The sequence below is a fragment of the Condylura cristata genome, unplaced genomic scaffold (genome assembly GCF_000260355.1).
Source record: "Condylura cristata isolate star-nosed mole 26May11 unplaced genomic scaffold, ConCri1.0 scaffold00015, whole genome shotgun sequence".
Taxonomy (NCBI): Eukaryota; Metazoa; Chordata; class Mammalia; order Eulipotyphla; family Talpidae; genus Condylura; species Condylura cristata.
The window spans coordinates 22,717,090-22,729,312 of NW_004567116.1; the positions used below are offsets into that span (position 1 = coordinate 22,717,090).

Here is a 12,223-nt window from a genome sequence, read left to right on the forward strand (position 1 = left end):
ATTTGTCTGCCAATAGCAAGATATCTCAAGAAATATTTTGAGAAAACATAGATTATTCAATTAATATTAATCTATTCCAAAAGTACTAAGTGAAATAAAAGCTGTGTCTTATACTTTTAGTCAAATAAAAGAATATAAATGGAAGTTCAGAATTAAGCTACTGTTTGTGTGAGAGATATACTTTCTTCCTAACTCCTCAGCTTCCACAAATCTTTTTATCTTGCCTTTGCCCCAGGAATATATGTTTATGATTTTCTCTATTTTTGTTTTGCTTGTTGATTGGGGAGGTAGTTAGGGAGCATCTCCCTCACATTTATTCCTAGGACCTCAGATAATCAAGCCAAAATCTTAGTAGTCTTGGAAAAGTCCAGAGTCACTAGATAAGCAGGATATTAACCAATACAACATCCCTGCTACAGGTAGAGTAAGAGAGCAAATATTGAATCCACTGGATTCAGAAAGTGCTTTCTGACAATCAAAACAAAGTATAAATAAATAAATAAATAAATACCTGCAAGGCAGTTTCTGATTTGCTAGTGCTATTGCTTAGGACATATCCTTGCTTCGGTGAACAGTTGGTGTCATTCTGTGAAAGCAGTAGTTGAAAATAGGTCGATGAAATCAAATTAAATGTAGGAAGGAAACAGAAAAAAAAAAAGACCTTGAATTTTTACTGTTAAGAAAATTATTTTACTTTAATACAAGCTGAAAGAGCAAGCTTAGGACATACTTTTCACTCAAGGACAGATCAAGCATTCATGGTTTTTGTGGAGAACCTATCAGTACTTACGGCAGTCAGCTACACTAATTCGGGCTTTTGAACAAATTTATTTACACATGCTTCCTATTCTTTTGCTATATTGCTTTTTATTTGTTATACACCTAGTTACTTCACTGTTCAGTGTGTGTAGGTATGCCACTCTACCTTCCTAACTCTCTGCACTGTGACATCCTAAAACCCAGCTCGTTGTTCCCTAACCAATACATCATTTCCACCATCAGTTATACTCAGTCATATTTTTCTGTTCTAAGGTACCATGGCCATGAAAATGTTGTCACTTAATCTTTTTTTTTTATATGCTTATAAGCATATCTGACTCCTCCATATATTGTAAATTCCTGATCATAGAGATTACATTTATCAGTCCTAGATCCTGGTTGGATGCTTAGTAGCCAAAAGGTGGTCAATATATGATCTCTAGATAAATAAGAATAACATAAATACTGGCAATGACAACAATCAGTTGTATAGAATTTTAAGAAATAGCTAATGTTTAAATGTGGTCAGATTTAGCTATGTTTGAGAGAGATTTCACAAAGGTTATGGATAGCCTTGTTTTTTTAAGATTACTATGTAATAAAGAAATTAAGACTGTAGTAAAATCTTGACTACTTATTCCAAAGAATTTTATGCAGATGCGCTAAACAACCTAAGAAAAACAATTGTTTCTTTTTATGTTTTTGACTTAGACCTGAAATCATATTTCCCTAAAATATCTTAATTATTATGTTCTTATTTTGATAGAATAATTGATTTTCTTTTATTTTTAATACACTTTCATTCAGTCTGAAAAATTAGCTATACAGATGAAATGAAGTGCAACAAAAGCAGTGTAGAAATTGAAGAGTATGAGACTTTTGGAATAATGAAGGTCACAGGCCATCTTGGTTTGGGGAAATGTTTATTCAAATTTTGAAAAGTTGTATTTAAAATAGTTTTTCTCAGATCCTTTATTACACAACTCCTTAAAGTTTTGATCTTGAATGATCTGTCCACATAATCATAGAAAGTAACTGTTAGAAAAGGTAATTTTTCTGTATGATTCACTCCTAGAAACTCTTAGGATGATCTGTATTTTTAATCAGAACTTTCATGGTTCAGATGCATGGTGAATTTTTTTTTTTTTTTTAAGCAACAACATATTTATTTATTTATTTATACAAGAACTGGGGAGGGAGTAGTTCAGAAGTGTGGGGGTTAGATGATTCACCAGAGACAGACTGGGGAACTGAACAGACAGGTCTGCTGAAATATACTGCAGAGGGGAGCAGAAGACAAGACAGGAGGGCTCTGTAGTGCCATGTAGGGTGGCTCCCTGGCTTGGGACAGAACTCAGGCTGCAGCAGTGATAGCATGATAGCACTAAGACATGCAAGGTGAAATTTAAATCCACTTCTTCATAATGCACAAATGCATTTATAAAGCTTTAAAAAGGAGATATGCTGTAACCACTTCTCAAATTTATTTGACCTTAAGGCACTTGTTTTGTTCATGGATCACCACTTGAGGTCATTATCATGAAGAAAACACTAGAATTTGCCCTGAAATGTGCTATTTTATTAGTGCCAACACAGCCAACTATTTGAGACAAGCCTTTGATCATTTGAACAATGAAAAGTTATTAGATTTCAGCATTAAAGAAAATGTTACATGACTAGAAAACACCTCGAGCCTTTTTTGATACTTTGATCTTCTAATGAACACTTTAAATTTATCTTTTCTCTCTGGCTTCCAGGCATTATGGAAACTTCATGGTTGGAGTGTATAAATTCTTAGCTATAAGGACAACGCAATTATAACTTCCATCTGATAACTTTATAGGCTTTGATGAAGCAGGAGTTTAATTGGTAAGAATATTAAAGTAAGTTTTTTTTCTTTTTCCTGAAGTTCTCTCTTGCTGCAAATTATCACCCAGATTAGCAAACATACCAGAAAACATAAAGAAGGCAAGGAATCTAACCCAATTCTAACATTTTAGTATAAAGATAGCATAAAGTATATGTTTGTCTTAGTGGTTAAAAGTGCTTCAGAGTAAAACAGACTTTGGTTCACACTCTAGCTCTGACTTCTATTCACTGCTTCTCTTGATCAAATAACTTGATTAGTTACATATCTCTGCCTCTGTTTACTGGTTATGAAGTGGGGTTAATTCTTCAAATAGTTACTTTCAAGTTGACATGAGAAAAGCCATACAAAATTATTCAGTATAAATACTAACAAGTATTAAGTATTTGTCATCACTTCCCCAGTTCTATTATTATTTGTAGAAATACACATGCATATCACTAGTGGTACAACAGACTAACAATATCAGTGAGTTAACAATGACATTACAAGTAAAAATAGGATGCTACAAAATCCACATTGTAATTTTCACACAGGGATGAAAAGAGAAAAGAGGTAGAGAAATATGGAAGTAATAGAGAAAAAAGTGCTGACTTGAAAGAACACAAAGACATTTAGTACTGACTATATTTGGCACTACAAATACAAATGATAAAAGTAATGCAATTAATATTTTACTTTGGAAAGGAAAATATAAGAAAATAAAAATTACGTCAAGGTTATACAAAACTGTTTCTATATATTTAGCAATTTTTCCAATAAAATGGGCTTTTAGTTATACTGAGAATCACTTAATCCAGTATTAAGGCAAGGGTCTACTTCTATGGAAGGGGCCTTGGAAATGACATAATGACATTCTTAAAACAAAGTCTCTTCATTTAGAGAACCTACACTAGGCAGTGCAGTGAGGTTACTGAGACAAAACACGAACTCATTGTAGTTATGACTATTGTATGAAACTGATTTATAGAGAATGGACAGAATCTTGCAGGAATACTACAACAGTCACTGCTGCAAATGGACTTTCTGATTTTCTTCTTCATGGTAACATCCAGATGAAATCCAGACAACTGAGTTATCTTTATTATCCTTAGCTCCCAGAAAACTAAATTGAGTGTCCAAGAAGTGCTTTATACTTTAATCATCCACTCAACAATGTTTTTTGAGTTCTGACCCTGAGACAGGAGGTAGTGTTTAAGAGTTACAGTCAGGGGAGTGAAAAAGACAGATAAGGTCTTTACATATATTAAAACCTGAATTCCAGTAAAAAGAAAAAAAAGGAGAAATAAACACATGAACAGGTAAATGAGGTAAATGTATACAAGAGAGTACCAGAGGATTACAGGGTAAGGAGGTAAGTACCCTCATCTCATGTACAATGACATCTTCAGTAAAAGAGAGGGCAACAGGCTTCAGGGGCAGACATAATGACTCAACTTCTACTTCATCCAAAACTGAAATCTACCAATATAACCTTCTTGGGCCTTTGTCATCTGAAAACAGGAATTTTGTATTAGAAGTACAAAATTAATATAATGAGCTTATTTAAGGAGTGCAAGTTAGACACACAAGAAATCTTTAGTTTCTTTAGTTGATAAAAAGTTGTTCCTCTTTTGTTCCATTGTTTAATGACTTTTCTTTTTTTTAAGATTTATTTATTTATGCATACAGAACTGGGGTACAGAGGTGCAGGGGCAGTGAGAAGATTCACCAGAGACAGAGTGGGGAGAAGAACAGGCAGATTGACAAAGTACATTCTGAGGGGAGCAGCAGATGGGTCAGGAGTGGTCTCCCATGCCATGTGGGTCACCTCCAGGGCAGGAGATAGAATAGATGCTGAAGTGGCTTTAGCTTCTTAGTGCTGTGATTTAACACACTGTGCCACAAGGGAAGGCCTGTTTAATTTTTTTATATGTCTTTTCATAGGAAGTATTGAACCAGGTAAGATATATAATAAGATAATTCAAGAAAGGTGATTCAGTTGCAACCTAATAGCTGATTTACATATTCAATCTAAATACAACTGTTAGGTGAAATGAGATACAAAAGAGGCATGCATATTTTCTTTAACTCAGGTTTTCATGAACCAAATGAACCTTACCGGGGTAAATTAATAATAAAACAATTTTCGCGACATAGGCCATTATCATCTGTGCTGAAAGTGTAAGATATGCACATCAGCTTTATATAGATGGCTTGTGTTCTATACAGGCGGGACTATCTCACTCATGTAGAACAGAGGTTTTGGTTCAAGGAAAATTACAAGTTCAAGTCTAAAAGAGATTCAAAAGAAGAAAAGCCTTCCATGGCATGAACTAAAGGATGTTTATTTTTTTCTGAGTTTTGCTAGCTAATTAATTTTAGCTTGCAATAACACACATACACACACAGTCATTATCAACAAGGTAATCTAAGTTATTGTGTTTTAAAAACATAGCCTTTAAGTAATATGAAAACAATAATTTTAAGACACATTTAAAACATGCATTTCTTGTTAGAGATGTAACTATGATTTTATGATTAGAACATCTAGGCCACACTTTTCATACTCTTTCAGCTATTAAGAAGAGAAATTGTATTGCAAACATCTTGTAATAGCTGCTTACTTAAAAAATATATTTTATTTATTTATGCATACAAAAGCTGGGGTGCAGGCCAGAGATATGGGTTTGTGAGAGGATTCACCAGAAAGAGAGTGAGGAGGAAAACAGGCAGATTTACTGAAAAACTCTCCCATGGGGTTGCAGAGGGTGATACAGGATAAGTCTTCTGGGTCAGGTGGGTCAGCTGCCAGGCCAGGGATGAAACTCATGCTGCACTGGCTCCAGAGAACCCTATAACACTGAGGCCCAAACCCTTGCGCCACCAGGGAGACCCAGTAATTACGTACTTTTCTAAGACTGTCTTCAATTTAGTGCTGTCTCCATGTTGGACTCTAAAGATATTCATGATTATTGCATTTAATATTTGTTCAAAAATGCCATCACCAGCGTCGCCTTTCTTCAGTAAAAGGCCTGGAGTCCTGGCCAGTTTTAAAGGTAGGTACTACTTCTCATGTGCAGTATCTGGCCACCATTGACACTTGTCAATAGTGTCCTTTTCTGCTCTCTTCAGATGACAGGAAATTGAAACTTGGTTAAATCTGTCAGACTTTATACTTAAATACTTGGAAGTGAAGTTTCAGAACTTCATGAATCCATTACTCAAATAAATTGTGACTTAAAAAAATAACAAGAAAGCTTTTTCTAAATGACTCAATTTTCTGTTTTGTGCCTGAAACTTACACACTGCATGTCATTAAAATATGCCTAACGCCCTATCATAGGCAAAATATCATAATTTTATCCTATAAATGATCATATATCACAATTCAGGTGATTATAAATCTTGAGATTTTTTTTTTCCCATTACACTCATTGACTAAAATCTGAGAATAACAAAACACCGTTTATATAGTTTAACTGCTATATATTGATTCAGTAGCTGTCTTTGAGGATTATGATATCTCAGTTTGTGAAAATGAAATTTGTAGATGGTAACAGCAGACAGTTCCTTTATGGATAAAACTATAAGACATTCATCATGGAAACTATTCAGTACAGTAGGTTCTAAATCTCTTCTGTCTTTCAGATATCAGAGGGTTGATTCCTTTATTTCTTCCCTAGATTGCTGAATTGAACTCTACAAGTTTCTCTAACCTTGACTTTCTCAAATCCATTAGCAGTTCATCCTATAGACAAGTCTTTTTAACATATAATTAATCATATTAACTCACTGCATAAGAATCAATCGAATCAAGAGAAATCAGAATATCTCCTCTAGGAACAAATTTGTAATTTCTTATTACCTATAAAGTACATATTTATTTAATAGCACATAAAGATACTTCAGAATATGGCCAATAGAATTCCCTCTCCTAATACTTTCAAATGCATAATGAATGTAATCGCCACATCATGGACTTGTTCTTCTTTATACATTTCAGGCAAGTTCAGATCTGAAAACTTTTGCTCAAGATTCTTGGTGCCCCAAATAACCATAATACATTAACCATGTTGTAAAACCTCCATATCATTTAATGAGTAACCCCAACTACAATTCCATGAGGATTTCCTGGTGTTCACATCTCTTTCCTCCCATCTCTCATGCCTCCCTTCTTCATAGAAAACATCATTAGACAGTGTCAAGAAATGTATTGCTTCTGTATTTATTTTTTTGGTCATGAATTCCTAGTAAGAACAATAGGAACATTTTTCTAGTTCTAAAGAGATAGAAGATTCCTTGAGGAGATAAAGTGCTACCTATATTATCTTCTTCCCCTCAACAGTTCCCATTTGAACAATATTCACCTGAAAATCTTGGAGCTTTCTATGTTTAATAGAAAAATGCAAATCCTTCCAAATCTTTCATATTGCTTCTCACCCTGATTGAACTAGTCATGATAAGTGAAGAAGCAGACACAAAAGACGGAGAAGAGGGATGAGAAGAGGGAGCTGGAGACTGTTTTCTTAAACAAGTGAGATGTGATATAGAAGCATGGCCGTCAGTCTCACCTTGATGAACCACAGCAAAGGCTCACAAGATAAATGACTAAGCATTAAAGAAATGAATCTCTGCCACCACATACTTAAACTCATAGAGTTTCTTTTTGCTATGCTACAAACAAAGGATTTTTATTTTTATACTTATGTTTTCTTTGTCTTACATCCCAAAATGACCTTATAATCACTGACTGAATTTCATTCTTCCATGTACAAGTTGATTTTTTTTTAAGATTTATTTATTTATGCATACAGAACTAGGGTACAAGCCAGAGGTGTAGGGGCAGTGAGAGGATTCACCAGGGACACAGTGGGGAGCAGAACAAGTTGATTGATAAAGTACACTACTGAGGGGAGCAGCAAGCAGGTCAGGAGAGGTTTGCTGCACCATATGGATCACCTCCGGGGCAGGGATTGAACTCATGCAGAAGAGGCTTTAGTTTTTTAGTGCTGCACTTTAACCTGTTGCACTGTCAGGGAAGGTCCACAAGTTGGAATTTTAAAACTTGGAAAGATATAAAAGTACTATCTTATCTAGGAATTTTTAATGAACAGAATAAGGTAGTGGCTAAATGAATGGGTTAAGTAGTCTGCTTTGTACCAACATTCAAATTCTTAACTCTACTGTTTACCAGCTTTGATGAATTGCTCAATTTTTCTCAATCAAATTGTCCATTATTTATACATATGGTACAATTTTTCTTTTAAAGGCTTGCAAGGATTAAGAAAGGAAATGACTTAAAGCACCTAGCTCACTGCTTCTATCCATGAAGATCTCAATATGTACAAGTAGCAATGATGATAAGGAGGAATGCTGTAAACAAACTGCAACCAGGCACCTGATACATATGAAATCTTCAATAATTATATTATTAAACTGTATAAGATGGTAATTGACGATATAATGATTTATATGGTTCTCTCAGCTTGGTAAACAGTATATTTATACCATAACTTTTTCATTAATGTATTTGCATTAATGCTAGGTGAGCATGGTGTCACTGGAGAAAATAACAAACATTTTTTTCTGCCAAAGCAAGGCCTAACACCAATATTTCCAAACCAGGAATCACATTCATGTTTTTTTTTTTTACATTCTCTACGTAAACTTTTTAAAATTTAAAATTGCAACTCTGTTCATCTTCATATTTTTAACTTGAGGTACAATATGAATAATCATCGGGTAAGTTAAGCACTTTGTGAGGTACTGAATGAAATACTAATCTTGTTGTTGTCTCTGTCCTCAAATTGGTTATTATCTAATGCAAAATGAGAAAGTGACACAAATAATCAATAAGCAATATAGACTATAAATGCAGCATAAATGCATGTATAAAGCAAGCACTATGAGGCAGGAGAAAGAGTTATGTTTCTTTCAGAGGAGACAAGAGAGGTAAAATAATTATTGAACATATTATACTTTGTATTTTCACATCACTCTTTTGCTAGTATTATAATGAATATCAGCATGCCTATTGACATTTTATTTACCTAATTATTAACTTGACCATTACTTTTCTGGTTTCTATATGATTTTTATTTATTAAGAAGTCCCAAGTCCACAGTTTTGCTTGCTTTAAAGATGTCATAGAAGCATAAACATTGAGATTTATATATAATATAAAAAGAGGAAATTGTTCTAGAGACCTTGAAATGAATGTATGTACTATTCAAACATTACCTGGAGGCATGCTTGTTTCTTCTTCAAAAATGCTACAGTAGAACAATAAAAGATACCTATATGAAGCCAGTCTTTTGGGATAGCTTGATGGGGTGTAGCTCAGAATTACAATATGTGGTCTCTCAGATCAATCATAACAGGGTATGTCTTTCTTAGAATATTTTTTTTATTAACTAAGCATCTGCAAACAATTCATCAGGACCTTCAACTGTTACACAAAGAATACTGGATCTAACAGAAAACTAAGAGATTATAAATCTGTTTAATATGAAAAGGTTAGTATTATCTTCTACTCACTGCTTTAGGGTTTCTTTTCTGTATATTTTCTCTTCCCATTTCCCTACACAATACAATATTTGAAGTTGAATAAACTCCCTTTGGTAGGCACTTGCAAGCAAGTGTAATGACAAGGAGCTGAGCAAATGCATTCTGTGCTAAACATAACCATCCTTACTTTTCATTTTCTCAGCACATTAAGAAAATTGAAATGTTTGTTACTTTAGGACTTGGAAGCATCATAAAAAATATTAACACTGAACATCATCTTAATCCCTCAATGACAATTCAAATAAAATGCTCAAAGCATTTGATTCTTAATATGCTATTAAACAATATGAAAATTATTTTCAAACTACAGGATCAAGTATATCTTTTGCTTTCTCACTGTGACTCCAACATTTTCAATTAAGCAAGACTGATTTCAAAAATTTCAAAATTTCCCAAACTGATTGGTCCAATAAGCAGCTAAGCCCTTGATGATCCATTTCAAGTTTTGTAAGTCCATTAAAAATATGCAAAGGTTGCCCTCCCTGGTGGCACAGCAGGTTAAAGCACAGCACTAAAAAGCTAAAGCCACTTCCGCATGATTTCGATCCCTGCCTGCCCCGGAGGTGACCACATGGCGTGGCAGACCTCTCCTGACCCGCCCGCTGCTCCCCTCAGCCGTGTACTTCGTCGATCTGCCTGTTCTGCTCCCCACTCTGTCTCTGTCTCACCACCCTGCACCTCTGGCCTGTATCCCAGTTCTGTATGTATAAATAAATAAATCTTTATAAAAAAATATGCAAAGGTATTCTAATGTCATTTTTTTAAGTTTTCCTGCCTGATTTACATAAGGCCACAAGTGCAACAAATCATAAAAGCATACATATACTCTGTACTTCCAAATTTGGGAACTCAAACACAGAAGATATTGAAAGCTTGATATTAAAATTGCAGGGCAACATTTTTGGAGTGAACTTATAAGAACATCTAATATATAACTAAATACACTAGACTGATTATCTATTATATAAAGATATATGTCAAAAAGGACAACAAAAATAGAAGAGGAGTAAAACTATCATATGACTAAAATGAAAGTATGATTTTGAAAAACCTCCTGCCCTCATAAATCCAAATAGTCTTCTTGGGAGGACATCACTAATTTCCAGCTCTCCATTATCTAGTTATAGTATTCTTAGATTTCCTTAGGGTCAAAGACCTAGCTATGCTTCAGATTAAGCCAAAAGTAATCCTTAGTCCCAAACTATCTTGAATTTTTCCTCTTTTTGAAGTAAACTAAAGAATAATTTTTCTATTTCTCATTAGTCTCATTATATTCTAAATGGCATGGGCTTTATACATGGTTACATATACAAAGATTTGAAGACCAAATTGGTAGAAATGCAAATTTTTAAATTCATTTTGGCAGCCAATGGAGGAAAAGATTGATGTAGTCCCTTTGCTTGTATTCTGCCTTATTTCCATTGCTATAACTGTCTTCTTTTCATGCATACATGAGTTCACCAGACACTTCTTATTTTGTCAACTGATTGACAGTCTAGCTTCAAATTTACCAAATACAATTGTTATCATTTTCTGCTTCTCAAATCCAGGCATGATGGATCTATAATTGTGCCAAAGGTTCAGAATTAAAAGATCATGACTTACTATGAGTGAAAACAACCACATCATCATCCTATCATCCATATGCAATTCTATCATCATTTGAAGATTATAAATCTCCTAGGCCTCTATGTTTGGTGAGTTTCAGTTCTATCAAACTATGGACAGCCACTGTGGTATGGGTTCAATCCCCCAGCAGGGAGATGACCCATATGGCATGGCTGTCTTTTCCGGTCTCACTGCTGTTCTCCTCAGCAGTATATTTCTGCCTGTTCTGCTCCCCACTGTGTCTCTGGTGAATCCTCTCACATCCTATACCTTTTACCTGCAACCCAGCTCTTGAATGCATAAATAAATGAAAGAGATCTTTAAAAAAATTAAAAAAACAAAAACCTCCTGACTTCTTATGTGATGTCTCTACAACTTTGGGTTTATATGCTTTATAAGGCAGATGCTATGGGATCATGTCCTGTAGATTCTACTTGCTTTTGTTTTAACATTTCAACAAATTTCTTCCACGGAGTTATGGAAATGAACAGCTCTCTGGAAACTCAAGTTCTTAAGAAACTTAAGAAACCGGTTACACTTCCCAGTACTGTACCTGCCTGATTCATATCCACATAATATCTGCTCTTTTAAAATTTAAAAATAACATGTTCAGATCATAAAACATTTTATAGTGAATATTATATAAAGTTAAAGTTTCATCAAAGCACAAACTAAAATATAATAGTGTGTATGAGCTTGTATATAAGTTAAATGCTGTTAAAACCATTTTAAGTCAATCTTACATTTTCAGAATCACATGCAACGAGGTTCGGATTTTGTTGCACAGATGATCCAACTTCAGAAGCCTCATTGTTTTCAGCTCTGTATTCCTGAGGCTTGAGCAAAAGTGAGAGAGAAAAAGAGAACATTTTAAACAAGAGAAACAGATTCAACAATTAGATTCACATGTCTATTGCAAAATATAACAACATCACATTAAAAAAAAATAACATCACATTCAAAAAAATTAAAAGGAAAGTTGCATATATTGGAAAAACAATAGAAGTCTCACTGTGTAACTGAGGCTATAGAGTGAGGGAGGGGTGAGGGGCAGTAAAGAGGGAAGGAGGCATAATGGGTTATGGTAGAGGATTGTAAATCAATAAAATATAACACCAGTATATTAATTATAAAATAGTCATTAATGCTGGCTAAAATCTACTGAACATTCACCACTTGACTTCCTATACCTTCATATTACAGGTAGTTTGAGAAAGTTGGTTCAAAAGAACAGAGGTAATAAATTAATATAAATAATGAAAGAGCTTCTTTGTCTTCAAAGCAAGAGCCACAATCATGACAGTATAATTAAAAGAGTAAATCCCATTAAGAGGCAGTAGGCAATTTTAGTGTATTTTACTTCTGTTTGATAATCAAATCACTGAGTAAATAGTGCCAACATACACTTGTAAATTTATTATATAACAACATGAAAGGAAA

The 12,223-nt window shown here is 34.1% G+C and overlaps 1 protein-coding gene across 1 annotated transcript in view; it reads right to left on the bottom strand.

Moving 5' to 3' along the window:
* Nucleotides 1-12,223, bottom strand: part of LUZP2 (leucine zipper protein 2) — a 258,272-nt gene that overhangs the window by 1,700 nt on the left and 244,349 nt on the right. Inside the window, exons 10-11 of the mRNA XM_012725725.1 lie at nucleotides 11,527-11,619; nucleotides 512-586 (exon numbers count right to left, since the gene is read on the bottom strand). Of these exons, the coding sequence (XP_012581179.1) occupies nucleotides 512-586; nucleotides 11,527-11,619 (168 nt within the window). The remainder of the gene's footprint in view (nucleotides 1-511; nucleotides 587-11,526; nucleotides 11,620-12,223) is intronic.